Source organism: Acanthopagrus latus, chromosome 22 (genome assembly GCF_904848185.1).
Source record: "Acanthopagrus latus isolate v.2019 chromosome 22, fAcaLat1.1, whole genome shotgun sequence".
Taxonomy (NCBI): Eukaryota; Metazoa; Chordata; class Actinopteri; order Spariformes; family Sparidae; genus Acanthopagrus; species Acanthopagrus latus.
Window position 1 is genome coordinate 7998190 of NC_051060.1, and position 20834 is coordinate 8019023.

Here is a 20834-nt window from a genome sequence, read left to right on the forward strand (position 1 = left end):
CAACTGCCGGACCCATCGATCCACACAGACTTTCTAAGAGCTGCAGTGTAACAATCCATATTAATATATGGATTTTAAATATCTAAAGCCTTACAGGCTATCCACCAGGACTATATATTTACAGTGACTTTATTACACTATCACAATATTCATTACTTAGATTTTATCCTCCAAGCCAGCACTGGCCTTGAGCTAAAGGTACAGCATGATTTGTCTTTTAAGGGAAGATGGAGGACATCCTGATATATTACAGTAGCCTACAATCTCTGGGTAATATACAGTTCATAACTGGGCCATTTACATTCACCGCTTCAACCAAATGTGAAAGTTTTCGTCAGTGTCATCCATCATGAATTAATCAAATAATGGTATCATCACATGAAATCTTTCTCCTGATCAAAATAACGTTGAAAATATCAATAAAATCAAATGACAAAAGATTTAAATCTATTGAATAATTTTACAACAGCTTAATCACAGTCCACAGAACAGTACTAGAAGGTGACTGACTGATACCTATATGTTAAAAAAGGGGTTAAAAAAATTCTGATATCAATGTACCAGTCGATATTGACAAAGATGTGTAGACAATGTAGTATGACATCACTAGCATCTTTTTCTGCATCATGTTCTGGGGAAAAAAGAATGTTTTCCTATCAGTGCATGCTCGACAACACACACGGCAATTGCTATCAGTCAGACTCTTAACAATGCAGGAAAGAAAAAATGTGCTTAATTCCCATAAGACAACTCAAATTAGCAAAACAAACAGATAACAATTTTAAAATTATATAAATCCCAGAAAAATTGAATTCCACGTGTGAGAATAATGGGCATTTTTGCCTTGATAATTCCTCTAAGCAATTCTTAGATTGTCAAAAAATTGTTGCAATTTTTGTCTGTTAATCAACCCAATAATCATTTTAGCTCTAGCAGCAACTAATGATTATTTGTTACTACACATAAATCGATTGCAGTTATTTGTTTACTGTCTAAAGAGCCAGAAATACAGATAAATTTGAGGTGGAATTTTTAGGAATTTAACAGTTAAATCAATAGCTCAGGATTAACTACTAAATCAACACTTAATTCAATATACACAGAGGGTGGGCTGTTTTCGGGGTCTTCCACCACTGAAATCCAATATCAGATATAAGTGGCATTTATCCAAAAAAGAAAATAGAAAGAAAAGTATGTTTGAGACCTCAGTTTTAATAAAGTTAGGTGTCACCGTTTCTTGAAAATACCTCAACAATTCATCATCAGCTACTTGGTTAACTAATCATTCCACCTCTCTACAGAGTCAAGTTGAATTCTCCTACCATTTGAATGAGAAAATTAACTAAAATCCTGCCTGCACCCAGACCAATGGTGGTAAAGTATACATTTCCACAGAGGAGAAACAAAGCAGCTTTTACGTCACCATTGCAATGGTTTCAAGTTTCAGTTCAGAGAGCAACGCAGCAGTACATCTGTCCTTTCCCATTTATGTTGATTAGAACAGAAAGAGTACAGCAAATGCCACTCTCTTTCTCTGCAGAGGGCTTAAACCTGATGATATGAGCAGACGGGATGTGACACTTTTTGATCTAACGCAAATGGGCGAGCATGCAGAGTATGGATATTCTAAAAATAGAGAGCAATCAGAGAACCGTTTACGTGATGAATTTTCCCCCTTTGATCAAATCATTGAAAAGATTTAAAGAGTTCAAGTCCTTTCCAAATGGCCCAGTTTGTTTTGATCAAAGTGTTCACATTATGGGCCCTCATTCAAATGCTCCCACGTAAAACACAGCTATTGATGACTTGTCTACATCTTTACAAAATTAGAATTGGAAATGAACTGGGCTTCGTTTGCCAGACAACTGAAAGGAATTCTCTGTCTGTATTAGAATATTAATGTACAGACACACAGAAGTACAGCTAACATTGCCATTAGGCAATTAAAGAAAGCACCTGGAGATACCAGCAGAAACTGTCTGACACACACACACACACACACACACACACACACACACACATCTGGTATCCACTCTAAAAGAAGTAGGACCACAGAACCTGAGGCAATTAGTTCAAATGGTCGATACAGAAATAGGCTGCCAAATTAGCCGGGGAAAGAGACAGCAAGAGACAGAAACAGAGAATTTTATTTCAGGCTCTAAAGGTTGGTGAAGCAGCAAAACTGCTTCTTTTTTTGGTGAAACACATGCACGCTTGCAAAGACACACCCACACATGCACGCAGAGTTGAGAGACAATCGTGTTGGGAGTGGGCAAAAACAACTGAACTGTATCCTGAAGACAGCAGAGCAGAAAGGGAACAGGGAGAGGCAGGGAGTGGAGCATCAACAACGGTGGAATGAAGTGGACAAGAGGGAGGAGAGAGGAAGAGAAAGGCAAAGAAATGATAGGCATATAGAGATGGAGGAGAGAAAAGATAGTCAGCTTTGAACAGTGAAGAGAAACCTTCACAAACCACCAGCCTCTAATCCACAGCTCTCTGAAGAGCAAGAGTGTGTGTGTGTGCGTGTATGTGTATAAATTCAGTCAGCGTGCATGAGCATTTCAAAGAAGAGGTGTTGACAGAGACGGCAGGCTGACAGGGTGTTGGGCAATTGTCCTTTAAGACAGTGAGTTGAAAGGAGTAAATACTGCAAACACTCTGTCCTTATGGCCAGTCAAATGCCCATTTGCATCTCATCTGCATACTTAAACAGCAACGAGTTTCATCCACATCACAGACACACACTAGTACGCACATGCACACATACACACACAAAGGCAGGGTGATGAGTCAGACAGGACAGCAGCCGTTACTTGGAGCAGAAAAGGTGAGTCTGTGTTTATTAATTAGCAACAAGCCTGTCATTACATTAAAAACCCTGCCACAGGAATAGAGCTTCAGTGGAGATCCTGGGTATCCCAAGAATACAGTGTAACAGACAGATTTAGAGTTTCCAAACGTTTTAGTCTTCCAAATTTAAACTTTGTACATTTGCCTGTTGGAATCACTGGGATGATCATTTTTTATTGAAAGTGGGAAAAAAAATTGACAATTTTTAAACTTTTCCCCGTCCTAGCTTTTTCTTGTGGTGTTACTGTTGGTGCTGCTGTTCCAACAACAGCAATATGGCTACCATCCAAAACAAAAAAAATACCCTAAAGAATCCCAATTTGACCAAGGAAAACCAATCTCAGTGCTATTTAGAGGCAGAGTAAAACACCTAATTGTTATAATAAGAAGCCTGCTCAGGCTTTTGAACCACGTCATCATATAGAAATCCAGGACTTGCATTTCTATAGCATTGTTTCTAGTCAACTGATTGCTCAAAGCACTTTACAAAACTTGACCACATTCACCCATTCACACACACACACAATTCATACAATGATGGCGGAGCAACAAGTTCAACTTGCCGTGCAAGGTGCAAATTGCACCAGGAGCAATTTGGGGTTCAGTATCTTGCTCAAGGAGCGTTCGACATGCAGTCAGGGGTATTGGAACCAGCAACCCTCCGATCATTAGATGACCCACTCTACCGTACCTCTCAAGCTACTGTGTTATGAACGTAGCTGTTAACATACTTGCCAGTATACTATGCATGTCCCTGGAGGATGCCATTAGGTGGCACATATTAGCTTGTTGTCCCTGCTGCTGCTGATGTGGTTGCTGACCCTGACTCATCCTCTTAACAGCACAACACTGGCCATACGTAGGGTTAACTACCGAGGACAATGCACAACTGAGGCTAAAGACGTAGCTATCATGCAAAACAGTTCATAAAAGCAGGCATTTCTTCAGCCTGAGGGGAAACATATGAACAGGAGGAACAGACCTGGAGACAAGACTGCTCTCCGTCTAGTAAATGCCCATCTGTTCACTTTTGCTCAGCTTCAGTTTCTATCATCCTCCCTTTTCACCTTCTTTGTTTTATTTGTGCTGCAATCCCACCTTTACTTTTGCGGGAAAAATCGAGCCTAGTGGAGGAAGTAGCATAGTGATAGCAAGGTTTATAAGGAACCAAGCTAAACAAGGATAGTGTTATTTTTCTACAGCCATTACACTGTGCAATCAGTATTTACTTCAGAATGAAGTTAGCAGAAAAGTGGTCTAATGCCAGTTTAAGGTAACATTTTAAGGTAAAAATCTGAGTTCAGCAGCCTGCTTTTGCTGAATGAATTAAACAACTAATAACCTACTACATTTCCTAATGACACTAACAAAAACTCAAAGATCAATTTATAGTTATACGTCATAAGTTCCCACAGTTTATATAGTAGAACAGTAACTGAACAACCTTTAGAAATGGCTTGTGAGGAGACTGGTCAACATAGACATGCCAATAAGGATTGTATTATTCTAAAGTATTTAAGGTAGGTATTGCGCATGGAAATCTGTCTAGCAAGTGTAGAGATATGCTTCAATGAGTATGCATGAGACACATCTCAGTGTCAGCTCCTGTGTGATTGTGATATGAAATTTCATAACTTTCCAGAACTACTTTTCTCATGAGATCAACAGTTGGGGTTTCCACACCAGATAGGCTGACAACCAGCAGAAACCGATTCCTCTTTCAAACAGGAAGTGTGACGCAGCTCCACCAAACAGGCATTTTAACTGCTGCATGCACAGGTTAATCTCTGCTCGGCTCGGTTTAAATAGACTCTCGTCGTGACTAGTAATTCCACCAAGTGCAGTGCTTGACCACAGAATTACAAAGAATCACCACCAAAGGAAGTTGAGTTTCGGTTTCGGTTTCAGTTGGAGCCACGTGCTCTCATTTACCACTCGAGTATGTAAAGTATATTCCTTTTACTCTCCGTCTCTCTTACGGAGGTGGCAAAATGACTTTTAAATGCCATAAATAAAGTTTAAGTCTGTAAAAGAGGCATCTGCTCATTGGACATCGCCTGACTTTGATAAACACTTTACCCTGGTTTAGAGGAGTCAAAGATAACAGGTTAACCCATTCAGGCCAACTGCTAACAAAGGTATAATCAGTATCACTATGTTGGTTTCACTGGGGGCAAATAGTCAGAGCAGTGTTTCCCATTAATTACCTGGACTGTGGCAGCCCACCGGTCTAATTTGTCACCCCACTGTTTCATAATAGCATTGAAGATCTGCAATGTTGCTTTTTGCGCAGTTGCTTTAGCAGCATTCACTCCTGGTCAGCAAACATTACATGTTACACTCCATTGCATTGTTGGTCACTCATGCTACAAGTCTGATCACCAGCTTACACGTCTGGCAACTGCAAGATGGTGTCAGGCTGAGTTTCTCCAAAGCTGATTCCGTTTCAACATTTTTGTTGCAGATGGCTGGATTTTGTTTAACTCCCCTTGTGGTCTACACACCGCCATAGCCTAAACACACTATGCTCACTAAAATGAATGGGAGTACTGCTGTTTTGCCCTCAATCCCTGATTCTGTCCAAAAGAGGCCTTAAACCTGTCCACATGTTATCAGATCACAAGATGCATGTTAATGCCATGTGAAAACAGGGTCTCTGACAGTGAGTGGAGGCTCAGGCTGCAGACTGTAGACAGAACTGGGCACTCCAGGGACCCCTTTGATTTCAAGCAGACAAACAGGTTTAGCTGATTTTCAGATTGTGGCGTTTACTCACAACAAGCTGTTTAGCCTTAACAGAGGGGCTCCTGCAGCCCGTCCACAACACTCACCCACTGAGACCACAACTCCACAGGGCAGATCACTGGGTAACTGAATGAGATGGTGGTGTATTTGAATAAGAAGAACTTTACCCTCAAATAATTTAAGAAGCTAGACTAAATAACACCAGGCCACCACAGTTCAGGGGGAAAGAATTCTTTGTAAAATGTTTTAGAAATAGAAAGAAAAGAAAAAGCTGAAAAAAAGCAGACAAATGGTCTGAATGGAAGTCTAAAAACCTTAAGTTGCCAATGGCGTTGCCAGTTAGTGTGTCAATATAAGACCCTGAGATCAACCAAACAAATCATCACTAAAAAATAAATATACCAGCAATTTATCTCTTCACCCTGCTGCTTTACCGTATGAACATGCTGGGAAGCACAAACTGAACAAGACCCACACTGAGCATGACTTCTGCCTCACAACAATCACTAATCATGTTAGCCATTTTCACCTGAAGCCAACGTCTGCAGCCATAAATAATAACAACAAGCCCAGGTAATCATCCAAGATCTGAGGACGCGCTGTCAACTTTGCCGTCCAACTCTGAGAGAGGCGTGTGCAGCGGAGCCAATAAATGCCTCATCTAAAAGCTGGCATGTGAAAACAATATTATTGTAGATTACAACAAACGTGTGAGGCACTGCAGACAGATAGATGATTTATTTTTGTAAAGTTTATGTATTGAAAAGATGCTTCTCTCATTATGTAGACTGCTGTCTGTAGTCTGAAAGACTGTCTGAATAAAAGGGGAAATGAAATGATGAAAAAGTAGCCACGTGCAGAAATACAGATCACTGAGGGTGCTATACACTGAGGTCAATCGAGCTGCATCGACTAACTCTTTGCATTTGAATAGTAAATGTTCCCTTAAAATTTTACAAAGAGATAACAATGACAATGTTGTTTTGTCGGATAGCTTGACTTTAGCACTCCTTTGTTATGGTGGCAGGTAATCTAGGCCTGCATACTTAGTCTTCTCTGGAGACACACGTCAGCTGTATGCCTACAATGTACAACACCCGCATGTCCAATTAACTCTATTCAAAGCAGGATGTAGCTTCAGGTTTTTCATATTGTATCATGTCTGCTCACAAACACACACAAATGCAAAACTAAATCACCAGGGAAATAGGCAAATGAAGACTCACCCCAGCTGACATTTCCCATAACTGCCATTTAATCATACAAAAGGTAGAGTATTAACACTGTTACTGTGTATCTGAATTACTTGACATGGGTATGTCAAAAAACACTCTATGTTTCCTAGATGATTTATTCCAGTGGCATTTTTAATCACAGAAACAGACCTATCTTGAGTGTTAGAGGGAGAATAATATCTGCACTGACGTTTATTCGAACATCTCATATCAAATGTGGTTCACTGCTGGGACAATGTGGTTTTCTCTGAAATATTTTTATCTCACGATTAAGTTGAGCTGTCATGACATTTTAGTAGCCTTGATGGTTACAATACCGTTTCTCTTTTGCAGTTAAAGATGGAAAGATACTTTATCTGACTCCACCATGAGTAGAGCGTGTCTGACACACCCTGTGCCATGCTGAGTTGTATGTTTTTATGGTAGTTGAAAAGCACACTACAACGTTTTCATTAGTTGCACCATTAGGTTGAAGGTTTTGGCAGAGTTTGCCTTTGCTTTACTGTCAGATAATATTGCACTGTCATGGACCATTTCTGTACCGCTGTGAGTTTACGCTGAGCAAACAGAGATTAAGACGTATCTAGTTACAGATGGGCAACAATGTTTTTCCTCTCTGTTGACAAACTGTAGCCTCACAATCTAAGCAGCTGTCACACAGGACGCTTTCACATTCAGATGTCTGAGCAGCCATTTAAGTAGAGCTGCAATGTTTCATTATTAGTTTTCAATTATTAAATGTTTTACTTTTTTAATCCATTAGTTCGTTTGCTTAATTTTTTAAGGAAAAAAAAGCCAAAATACTCTGATGACAGCTTCTTGGGGGTGAGTGTTTCCTGGTTTCTTTACTCCTCTATGACAGTAAGTAACAGGTCTCCATTGTGCAATTATTTTGGTCTTACATATTTAGGCATACCAGTGCAACCAGTGTGAAAAGTTAGCATCGAGCCTTGCAGTAAACTGAAGATATTTGGGTTGTGGACAAAGTAAGAAATCGTAATCTTTTCTGACATTTTCTCATTTTTAAACAATTTTTAGACCAAATCAAATCAAATATTCTATGATTGTGATTTGCATGTTTTTATAAAAGCAATAAATAATTAAATAACTGATCAACAATTACATTTTTTAGAGCCTGCTGGACAATGTAATTGTAATGTAAAACAAGAAACGGTACCCTGTACTGATGCACATCTGTAAGGGATGCCATGCTGACTAACCTTTCAGAGAATTTGGAGCATCATTAAAAAAATTCAACTGATGCTGAAATTACAGCTCAGCTCCTCCTGTGCAACTTGGGTTGTCAAATTCTGATGCATTCAACAGGTGATCTCAAGAAAATGGTGTTTATTTTAATGTTTAAATCCCTTATGAGTTTCCCACTTATGTCAACAACAGATCAACAGTTGATGAAGGCAAAGATGTTGTTAAAAAAGTAAAGAAACAGAAGGAAATCTAAATATATGCTAAGCAATGCTGCTGGAGCTACTAAAATTTTCAAAAAGCAGCATCTGTGCAATGTAAGTAAAAATTCTGTCTGATGCGCTCAGCCCCAGTTGGAAATCAACATAATATATGGCCATTTAAAAAAAATAGCCCAGAGCAAGACAATCTGTATACAAACACAGATAGCTGCCATAACAAAACAAAATATCTTCGATGGGACCCATTACTATAATGTATGCTGACTTTGCCTCCAGTTTGCTGTTGCTGATTTGAAAGGCACGCAGTTCACATGAATTTCCAAACATAACAGAGAGCTGGAAGGGAGGAAATTGGGGATTAAGGGGCTCAGTCGAGCGCTTCAGATTCACAGCATGTGCTATAAATTATGACAATACATCGCTTAAGTAAATTTCAAATTATAAACAGAAATAACTCCATCCTTTTCACATTAATTGCTGGTATTTAGCATAGTATGGACTCTGATGGAGGTCTATTACAGACTGCTGCTCTGTACAAACTCTCAGCTGGAGTCCTCATTGCATGGATGTTGTGTTTACTGCCTTCGATATGATGACAAATACATTAGCCATCTGCGGTATGGCTTCTGTGATGACAAGGGGTTGACAGGTGGATGCACATTATCTGCAAACTGTAAACAGTATGGTGCCTAGTTGACATGAATGCCTTGTTCATGCGTTTGACAGCACTGGTGATGGCAGGGTTTCTTAAACTTTCACTGGCAGGTGATGTTGTTTTAAGGTCTGAAACATCCACTATTGAGATTTCAAACCCTGTGTCATAAATATCAATGAATGTCATGATCTTTTTAGGTTTCAGGGCAGCTCTTGCAACCTCGACACCTTGGTGATATATTGATAAAATATCTCGCTGGGATTTAAGACTGGGCAATCTAGGGCATTTTGGTTATCATAATATTGTGAGAAATCTTTTCGAGGTCCTGAAACTGTGTTTCTGTTAACTGATAAGATTGTATTAGTTTATTAGAATCCTATTAGATTCATCTAATTAGATTAATCTAATTAGACTATTAAAGCTGATTGTTAGTAGAGCCAGACAGGTATCATGGGCAGATATAAGCTTATCACAGGTATATCGGTTTCTGTGAAAATGTTGTCAGACATTATTTTGCCAATATGAAAACTATTCTTACATAACATAATGCATAAAAACATGCAGAGGCTAATTTATAATTATCGACGTTTACTATTTCAGTGCATATCATGCATATCTTTGTCACAAGTTTTTCATATGTGTGTTTATGTATTATCTGCTTATAAGAATATCCACAGATATATTGATTTTAATATATTTTTACAGTCAATTCTGATGGCCAATACTGACTATATAACCATTAATTTCACATTTCTGTTCTTTAAAAGAAGTTAATAGCCTGTAGTTTCAGAGCATCTGAAGGTACGAATGCCTAAAATGTAGTGATTAAATATTCGGAACCCTTATGGGGCATGTTTTACGCACTGCACTTGTTCTTCTTCTTCGTCTTCTCTGTGTTTATTGGCAGATTGTTAACTGTGAAGGTGCATACTGTCACAGACTGTATCTGTACAGAGCCTGAGCTGATTGAGTCCAATCTTGAATCTCAAATCTTGTAATTTAGTCCAATTTGGCTTCACATTATCATCTCCTTTTATCAGCTGTAATTGTACAAATATTGATCATATCTGATAATATACATTTCACAATATTGGGCTACTAATTTATTTGCTCAGTACATACTATACATCCCAACTATTGATTTACCAGTATGGTTATTTAAGGGCTAATAATTAGTACTCAACTTCCACTTCAGTACATTTATTTAATTTTTACTTACAAGTTACCTTGCCAACTCAGATTATACAGTGTTGATAGGTTATTACTTGTGACGTGTAACCAATCAACCAGCTAGTGTTGTGGGCAGTACATTGAGTGGGGCCACGGACTGCTGACGACAGACAGAGAGGTGACCATCAGAGGCAAAGTATTGTACTTTTTAATTAAGATGCAATCGGACACAGAAAACACTCATACTGATAATCTGAAAATAGTCGGCCAGGTCAATAATCTGACTATTCATAATCCCATTTGATTGGTATTTCCTCATTTGCTGCTTTTCATCATCTTCTCACATAGAAAGATCTCCTTAAAACAAACTAAATGTCGTCCTAAAATATGAGCCCTTTATTGATAATGTGGTTATTGGTGAAATACATCATCCCTGTATTTCATTTTGTGAAGTACTGACCACATACCCATGCATTCCACCCTGAGGCTGTATCCTCACCTTCTTCATATCAGCTCTGGGCCAGAATGATCTGCAGAAATATGTCCTTTTCAAATGATTTTCAATGAAAGGCCAATATCAGTCCATCTAAATGTCAATACACTGTCCACATGAGCTCAATCAGGACACCAAGCCCTTATCTGCTCGCTCACTCAATGCTCCTCTATGGGAGTCTACCAGTTACACCACCTGAATGAGCAAATGGAAATCAGCTCACGGAACAGATCTACGTGTGACAACCGCTCTCCGCCAGCCTCCATGTGAAAGCTCATCTTCAAAATAACACCTAAGATAAGACTGCCACCTCCACCTAGGTTTGGTGAAAACTTTTAAAAAGGACATTCTTATATCAGAGAGATGGGATCATGACACCACAGATAAAGCAGCAGCCTGACAACACAGCCTCCCGTCAGCATCCACCTGAAACCACCTCTGAGACCCCACCACTGGGCTTTTCAAGTGGTTTCCGCGCGCGCACACACACGCACAAACTGTGCAGTGACCTAACACAATGATACCAGACAGGCTACCTGTTGGTATTATGTTCCATGCTGCGGGCTAACGTTTAGCTCTCACAGGTGTGCTATGATAAGACATCGGGGGGATATAAAATATAGAATTAAAGAGAATATACAATATATAGATGCACTGACTCCAACTGATAACATGAGTAGTAGTAAATCGGACTGTCAAGCGATGCATGAATCCGCAGGTTGTCTTAAAATACCCATCTACGACTACGAACTGAGTAGCTCCCTGTATATCTAGGTCATATATAAAATATGTGAGAGGCTTAAAGGTGTGTTTAATCCTCCCGCCCCACATGCTTGACTACCGATTCGCACCACCCCCGTATTGTCCTGACATGGAAAACCCGAAAGGCAGGTATATAAGCCTGGAGGGGGGGCGGAGGATCCTGCACGCATTCCTTCCTTTGCCCCAGGAGCAGGCTGCTGGTAAATTTCGTGGAAAGAAAACACGTCACGCAGAACTCCGTCTGAAAACCTGCCAACTCGTCGGATCGAATTCACCGGCAGGTGTGCGTTAATCTCACAACATGACATAAGATCGTTAGCGGAACACTACTGGTTGTTTTGTGTGTTTCGGCTTCAAGTGATCCACTGTAGAATCAGGTTTTACTCAGTGAAATCACAAGTTGTGTACTCGGCGTACGCTCACCCTGCCGGGGCTCTCGGCGAGGTGTATCGGCGGAGAAGACTTTCGAGAGAACGAATGAACATTCTGTAAAAGTTGACATTTCATTCACTTCAATCCTCTTTTTTATATTATATTTGCGCCGAATTATACAAGGGACATACAGGATTTGTGTAAGGTGTTGAGTCACGTTCTTTTGTGAATACCGGTTCCCCTAAGCCAATGCAAATAATAAAATGTCTGATTTTTGGCGGAGTTTGGCGTGGCGTATGTGAGTGCTCTAGCTCAACAGATCCTCACCTCTTTGACTTTAGCCCGTCTCTCCCTGGTTTCGGGGTCCAGGGGTTCGTGTCCAGTCGTCCCGGGCGGGCGGTGATACTCAACGAAAGGTAAATTATTGCCATCCTTCCCACCTTGACCCATACTCTCCTTTGCAACTTTTTCCTTCTCATTTATAATGTCTTGTTTGATCTCGTCGGGCCGTTTTTGTAACGTATCCTTGGCCTCTATCAGAGCCTTTTCGTGGTCTTTCCTGATTTTGGCCAGAACCCTCTCGTCGTTCCCAGCCGAACCCGAGTCGCTGCTGTCCGGACCGGTGCGGGTGTTGGTCTCCACCGCGGAGGAATGAAAGAAAACTCCGCTAAGCAGCTTGGACGAGTCCGGTAGGAAGAAAATGGCCCCGAAACACAGGGTTATAAAAGCGCTGAACACTAACAACAAGATGAATTTCTCTGTCAACCTGAACGAGGTCGGGCTGGCAGACTTCCTATTCGGGGTCGCGGTGAAAGGCAGAAGAGTTGCAACTGGCATTTTCCCTCTTCCTTCAACAACTCCAACAACAACAAAAAAAAAACCAAAATGAATCTAAACGGTCGAGTTAACTCGCGTCGGGCTCTCTGGCGGCTTACTTCCGTTCAGAAATCCATCTCCAGCTGGTGTAAACCGTGTCAAATGGAGAGAAACTGTGGTAAAATCTCCGGTGAAAAGTTGAGGAGTAGAAGGCGGCTGCCCATACCGGAGACTCTCTGCAGACAGAGCGAGTCCAACGGCTCACACAGGAAGCCGCCGTAGATACGCGTGACTGACAGCCGCGATGAGCTAATCACTTTCTGCCCTGTGAGTGGTGGGAACCCGGGGGGCGTGTCCTCCCAGCGGCGGGGTATAAAGCCGCTGACAGCCGCGGTAACAGCTTCATGTTCCAGTGATCGTGCTGATGTGGAGCTGCGGTGCCCTGCATGACTGAGTTTAGACAGAGCTTTTATAGGCGCATCGTGTACTTTTTGGGAACGACTTTTAATCTGAAGAGAAAGGTCGTCAGTGATTGTTTTTTAGGCCTGAAAAACTAAAGAAACAAGCTCTTCATTTTCGTATCTGAACACACAGATTGACCTTAAAGGGACACTATGTCAGTTTTTGAGAATTCAAACATTTTAAAAAATTCTAATTCAAACTCAGAAATTTAATGTTGATTACATTAATAAGGGAATGATACAAACTCAGAAATATTAAAAAGATAATAATTGTCAGAGGTTAATTTTGGCGATATTAAAATATCCCACAAGCTTTTTGACGAGGGAACCAGAGCGATGCTAGCTTCTGAATCTTTCTTTGGTGCCAGACTGTGCTCACAGCTATGCGGAAGTCTATGGGTAACGCATTGGAGAACACACTAAACCCCCACATATGTACATCGTATGACTTCTGATGAATAAATGTTTGCACAGAATTAAAAAGAACACACTTCAGAGAGCAGATTATCCAGTGATTTTTTCCCCTCTGTAAATGATGGATAGGGCTGATAACTCTGTGAACTAGAACTGTGAACAAACTAAACCCGGTCTGACTAAATATCGCTGATGTCACAACAGTTGTAATGTGAATGTGAATGTGAGCCTTTCCCGAACTAACCTCAGTGACAAACAATGCCATGAAAAATAAAAAATAAAAAATAAAAAATCAGTGGTGAACATACTCTCTGAAGTGTGTTCTCTAATTTTCCTGGAGGCGTTTCTTCATCAGAAGTAATTATCTTGGTTGAAATGAAGGAACTTGTTTTCGCTTTACTGCGTCCATGTTTTTCTGCCCCCTAATGGCCAAACACCGATCGGTGCATTTTCAATGGCATTCTGAAGGATCCGTTCCAGATTTGACTTTATGCGGATTAAACCCTGGTGGACCAGGGTCCTAGACCAGACTTTCAAACAGACTGAATGATCCCGTTGGACACCTGGGGAATAACATGTCCAAGCTGCTCTGTTAATCCACTTTTAATATTCAAAGTATTCTAAGTATGATTCATAACAAAGGTTTCTGTCACCCCAATAAAGCACCTTCGTTTATTCCTATGATGAAAAAGAAGTAGGAACAAGACTGTGCAGCAGAGTAGAGACAGTCACTTGGGTCTTTATTGTTTCCCCCCAGCCGTGACATTCCTCATCAGCTTACTCTGTGACCGTGTCATGTGCCTCTCCGCCCAGTTCTGTCATCTGGTCACTTGTGAAAGAATGAGTGGGTGGCGTCAGGCTTGTGATGTTGAAAAAAGGGGGCCACTAAACCCTCTGCGGCAGCAGAGTTGTTGTTGGTGCTGCATTATTAATCACCAAGAGTTTGGAGACGTATTGTACATCCAGTAAATTGCTTACTCACAGTTACTCACAGTGGACTTATTCATGCAGGGGTGTGGCCAGAGTCCATCTTCACAATATACAGTTCACAACCGTCTATTACTTTGTGCAGGGTGCTGATTATTATTCATAAACATGCATGGATGCACACGCAGCCTTCACTGATGAGATCCATGATCTTTGTTACTCTGTGTGCGGAATTGGGAGATAAACGGCAATCGTTTCAATTGTCTCTATTGGCGACTAATAGTGGTTTGAGGAACCAGCAAAGTCAAAAGCATGAAACATGCAATTTGCTCTTAAATAGAGAGTGGAATTAGGTATGGTGCACACTAGAGTTTTATCTGATAGAGAAGAAAAAAATCAATCTTGGACTTGCTCTGTGCTTATTAGAGATGCTGATGAGTGTGTGCTCCTATTTTCAAACTGAATCATTCCTCGCCCCTGTGTGATTCCAACGTGTTAACCTATTTTACTGGTTGTGAAACAGTTACATTCCTATACTGCTGCATCGCTGGCCATATTGTTTTCTGATTAAAAAAAGCAGCAACATCAGGACAAAAAGAAAAACAGTTTGGACTGAAAGCACTGTCCGTTGCATAATGTACCTCACCTGTACGTCACCTGCAGAGATGGAAAGTCTAATCTTTGGATGACAGATGCATGCTGCCATACTGAAATTGTAATTCCGGGATGACAACATGTCTGACAGAGATGACACGACGTGTGCGCGATTACTTTCTCTCTCTCCACGATTCAAGCAGAAAATTAAATCTGGGATGAAATGCCTGGCATCTCAATATCGAGCAAAGAGTCTCTTGTGGCAACAGCGTTGACAACCGACATTAGCTGCAGCGTCACTTCATCGGAGTCATCTTTGTCGGCGGGGTTTGTTTTCAGCCTGAGCAGCTGTTGATAATGTATGTATCCAAAATAAATTTAAAAAACACAATTTCCCTGTGGTGTTGGGGTTTTCCAGGCATCGAGAAATGAATAATCCTTTGTTGTGAAGCTAGTAAAAGTTGTAAAGCGGATAGAGGAGGGTAAACATGCTTTTAAGACTCACTCAGAGGAAAAAAATCCCCTTTGTATACTCAAACCCTATTAGATCTTAAATATGGCACTCCCCAGGAGTTATTTTAGAAATGTTGTACTTTGTATTGTACCTAGGCTACTGAGAACAGACAGTACGTGGCAATTACAAGTCCAGACATGCGACATTTCGGTCACCGTAAACTATTGTGACAGTGAGCCAACGGTGAAGGCAAGCACGCCTGACAGTCTACTGATGTTGGTAGTCGCAGGTCATAAAAACCAGAATCACCTCTCACACTCGCACCAGTGCAATGCTACGCAGAGCAAGTGAGAAATTCCTTGTGTACATAATGTATGGTTGATTTTAAAATTCATAAGCTGCTTTGGATGTGGCTGTTCAAAGGAGATAAACACACGACGGCTTCAAAGCTGCAGCAACAAGTTGTCATTCTTATTGCAGAGGATGCTGGTCTAGCGTGGCAACTGTTCAGGAATCAGTCAGTCCTCTCTTCTCCCTGTATGATTGATGAATTGTTGATGTAGGACGGCAGCATCCAGAGAGAACATCTGGCTCTCTGATTGTGAGGGAAACATCATTGGAAACATGACGATTGTAACGGTGGATCAAAGCAAAATAAATGTGCTTTCCTGAACAGCAATGCTCAATTTTCAATGTTTGGATGTGATGTTATGTTATCTATATACATAGAGGTAGAAGGTCCACTGTATTGTATGTGTTTAGCATCTAAATTGTATTATTAAAGACATAGCACGTTTATTTAACATTTATTTTTAACATCAACAAGGAAATGTTACGCAATATTAATATTTTTGGGCCACCAGGGGGCAGTACAACTCCAGAAAATGACATCAAACACACACATATGGCATATTGTCACTTAATACTGTCCATGTGATTAACATGTAAGCAAACAAATGTCCAGGTTTTCATCCAGCAGACGTGTGGCAACCTTAACACTCTTTAAAATGTGATTCCTGGACCAGTAGCAGGTCTTGGATTGCTCAGTGCTGGAACACAATAACCCATTAGGAAACAAGGAGGCTGATGTAATTGCTTTTTTCTTTCTTCTGGTCCGTGTTGTCAAAAAAGATGGGAACCCCTCACCTAGAGGACATTAACTCCCATATTCCCTCTACTTTAACTTCTCTTTTGGTCTCCACCAAGTCTTGAGACAGCCTATACAACTCTAGCTGTAAGTTATTCATATTTCTTCACTAGCATGCTGCTAACGCTGTCTGCTTTGTTTTGAATTTGCTTTGTAATTCCGGTATGTTTAAATGTGTGCAGTTTCTTAACATGTAACCTAAACATATTGGAACTGATCCAGTAGATCACCACAACCGAGTCACTTCTTAGACATATTTTGGCCACTGAGGGTCAGAAGAACACAAACCACACACTCACTTCTGACCTACTGTCACGTTGTACCTTTGATAAGACGAACATGTTAGCAAAAGGAATGTCCTGGTACTCATCCAGCTGACATGGGGCAACACTAACGTGTTTGAAATAAAATGTCCGGTTACCTCAAGGACGTTACGTCAAATATTCTCTGTCCTTGTTTTGAAAAAACAATTTGGGATTAGTCCAGTAGATTGCCTCAGCAGAGCCGAAACAGGCTGCAGTGGATTCCTTTGGGGCAACTGCAAAGGTCAAAGTCTAATATTAGAGCTTGCTTTTGTCACTGACATGCTTGAATTATCACAAGTGCCTGTTGACATATTCCTACATAGAAAAGCTTTTTAATGTTAGAATAAGATCCTTTTCTTTAATTGGAAAAACGGTGTTATGTTGCTCTGTCACCAAACTCCACTGACAAAAACAATCATTTATCTCACAGGATACAGGAATTGTTGGTCTACCACTGCCTCCATCGGTTAGTTTGTTCCACTGTATGACTTGTTTGTTTCGTTTAAAGGTAAGTGGACATGTTTAAAGTTTCACAATAATTAACAAGCTTTAAAAAGTCCAAAACGATGAGCAAATCATGGCTGATGTGGACCTGTAACGTTTGGTGCTTGGTTTCTGTTATTTGGCCTTTAAATTTGAGTCTTTTGAGTATTTGAGTCCATTTGCTGCACTTGGCTCAAGTCAATATTGGATGTTTGATGTTTTCAGCCAAACTCGTGTTGCCCTCATTATTGCCATTTTCTTCCCACTATGAACGATTTATGGGCTGTAAACATAACTCCATCTAACAGAATCCTTGACATTTTGAGTACATGTCTTTTAAACATTTAAAAGACATGTGCACTCATCAACACTTGGATAGAATGGAGCGTTATTCCCAAACCTAAAACAGATAAAACAGGATACTGCAGTGTTGATCCTAGTGAACCTAAACTTTCTGATAACACACAACGAGATTTTTAGTCATCAGTCATGTTGATATAATGACTAAGTGGGTGAAAACAAGTATAGAACAGTCTGGTAAGTTCAGAAATATCATCACTTTAGCATAATTCAGCCTTTAAAACCAGGAAAAGACAACATTTATGATGTATCATGATATCCAAAATCTCAGACGATATGTAGTCTCATATCACGATGACAATATGATATCGGTACATTGACCAACTGTAGTTCAGGCTCCAGTTTTTCCCACAATATCACCATCATGTTTAGCGTCATCATCCGTGTGTGTTAGTGGCAATTAAACAGGCAGCTTCAAATGAGTTTGAGATTTTTATTAAACTAATACCACTAATATTGTCAGCTCGGCACGCGCCCTGGGAATCCACTGTCAGCCAATTTGCTGATGTAAAATAGGCCATGCAGTCATCACCCAGCTGTTTGATGCTCCTCTCCCTCTCTCTTTCTCTCTCTCTCTCCTGCCACAGTCCAAATATAACCTCGCCCCAATCTGATTTAACCACCGCGGTCTCATCCCCGCGGGCAAAATGGACTCATTTGTGCGGAGAGAGGAGAAGAAAAGAAACAGGAGAGTGGATAGAAGCGGGAGAATGGAAGTCCAGCGGAGAAGAAAAGCGGGCGGTGGAGAGGGTGGAGGGGTATGAAGGGGTCGGCAGTGAATGGAGAGTGTGATGAAGAGAGGAAGGCAAGAAGAGACAAGATGTGCTCAGTGAACGAGGTCACTAATTGGGTTGAGACTTGTAGCTCCCCTGCAATCCCTTCGCCTCACTCCCGACAGAAGTCAAATTATTTCAAAATTCCTTAATAAGAGCAAGAAAAATATGTTAATTTTCAGGCAGATTGTAGATTGCAGGGGCATGAGAGGAGGAGGGGGACATTACAAAACCAAATAACAAGTGTGGCAGTATTAAGACACTGAATATTACTTTGTACTTGACAATCTTTTCTCTTTGATTCAGGAAAGTTAAGGGTGGGGGAAAAAAAGACAGGATGACACAAATTCTCTCTGTTTCCACTGTGTGATACAATACTGATACCTGAACGATCACTGGACGCTGATCAGACACCATTCTGGTTCGGTGCGCTAATACCAACAAGGAAACAGTGGAGTGGAATGGGCTGTTCATTAGATTGTAGTAATAGTTGTGCATTACATTTTTTCAGAAATGAGCATCTGAATTCTTCATATTTGTATAGAGGTCAGAAAAGATTCACAGCAGAAAAATCAGCACAGACTCATTTTATTTTTTCTTTCTTTTCAAGGTTTATTCATTAAATGGATATATAATATGGATGTTTATTGTGGCGGTGCAGACCATTTGTGAAAATGGTGAAGTGTTGATCGATCTATAGATAAATGCAATGATGGTGGTTCCTGATCAAAGTCTGTAAATACTTGTAACACAGTATGTAAACACTTCGACCCCGACCATGAAGCACTTCAAACCGGCTCTGAATTAGTTTTAATGTCATTGTTTTGAAAATTCTCTATGTGTTTAAGCTGCTCTTGTTCTCATTGTTTTGCTGCGACGTGTTTTATGTTTTTTTTTGTAATCTTGCTTTCATAACATGCTGCATGAATGAAGATTACAAGTGTTGACAGTGGAAATGTTGAATACTGCTTTTAGACGTTTTCATCAAAGCTACTGCTACTTGTAGTGAAAATAAACATAATATTAATGACAAAATAAATTCCCTTTTTTTCTTATTTTGTATTTTAAGCAATGGCGAATTCCGGATCCTCTCAATAGTTTTCCATCGTTAGCTGCCAATAAAAGCAGCCCAGCATGCAAATCAATCAATCAGTAGATTATGTATCAACTACAAATTGAAAAACACCACACTTCTGTCTATCTGTATGTGTGCATTTCAATTGCATGCTTAGAAAACTTCCTGGAACTATCTGAAGTCTCTGTGAATCATGTGACGATCAGCATTTTGAACTTTGTTGTCAAGGCTCTCGGGCTCTGGTTAGGTTTAGGCCTGTTGGGCGATGATTGGTCAGGCTTAGGGTAAGTTTATCAGGGTAAGCCAACCACAGGGGGAGTGGTGCGGGTCATTCCTTCACCTTGGGGGCAGCGCAACAACCCATCAAGTTGTTTCGCCAAACACAAGGAAGTAGTCGCTCTAGACTACCTTCATGTGCATGATTTACCTTTAAAAGTCATTACTAGGCTGATGCATCACATGGTTTGTTCCACAGCACCATCTGGGAAGTCAACTCGAGAAACTGTTGGGAAAAGAAGAGGCAGTTTCAAAACATGGCGACTGTACAAACCTGTCCGTCACCATCTTCACTGTAACCAATCAGATCAACACCAGTTGACTCCAGTTTTGTGAAATATAACCTCCAGTTCTTGTATGACAGATGCTACAGCTGCATTTATTTTAACTTCTTCCTACAGTTACTTATCCACATATCCAACAGAGTAAGATTCATTTGAAGACATCTTTCTGGACACCTGGCCACTGTGATTTCAATCATGGGTCTTCTTTTCTGCTCCGTTTTGGTCTCCTCCAACCTCTCCCGCCTGGCACTTTTAACACTTATCTGGTTCACCTGCTGTCTCTGTCTCTGTGGTGTAAAGGGAGTTTATCAAAGAGTTTTCTTGGGAAACAACATCTGGGGCACAGCGGGATGCTCAGAAACAAGGAGCAAGAAATTCATTTATTTGATTCTTTGTTGATATAAAACAAACGTTATTTGTGAAGCATGAAAGAGATTCTCTATCAGCAGCATCACACAGCACACATCAAACTTCTCAAACCTACATCTATCAAAACCCAGTCATACATGAGATCTTTTAAGTCGGAGGAGGACTGATGGGACCTTCCCCCACAAATCCGCGGAAATCCCCAACAAGAATCTCAGACCACATATCACCTCCAGTTTATGTGGGATCACGTTAAGCTCAAGCAGATTTCTGTGTTTTTCTTCCCTGAATATCACCGATTTCATATCTGATTGACATTTCCTTGGAAGAGCGTAGACATCTTGATACCTTTCCCAATACGTGGTCCTGACACCTGGGTTCATTTGGTGT

The 20834-nt window shown here is 40.6% G+C and overlaps 1 protein-coding gene and 1 long non-coding RNA gene across 2 annotated transcripts in view; one reads left to right on the forward strand and one right to left on the reverse strand.

Annotated features, from left to right (window-relative positions):
- man1a1 (mannosidase, alpha, class 1A, member 1) overlaps nucleotides 1-12920 on the reverse strand; it is a 150747-nt gene extending 137827 nt beyond the window's left edge. The window contains exon 1 of the mRNA XM_037086112.1: nucleotides 12037-12920. Within this exon, the coding sequence (XP_036942007.1) occupies nucleotides 12037-12546 (510 nt within the window). The 5' untranslated portion in view covers nucleotides 12547-12920. The remainder of the gene's footprint in view (nucleotides 1-12036) is intronic.
- Nucleotides 12921-16345: 3425 nt separating this feature from the next.
- LOC119012377 lies at nucleotides 16346-19461 on the forward strand. The gene is made up of 3 exons (XR_005072458.1): nucleotides 16346-16609; nucleotides 17258-17335; nucleotides 18258-19461. It is a non-coding gene; the product is annotated as an uncharacterized LOC119012377 (long non-coding RNA).
- Nucleotides 19462-20834: the final 1373 nt, after the last annotated feature.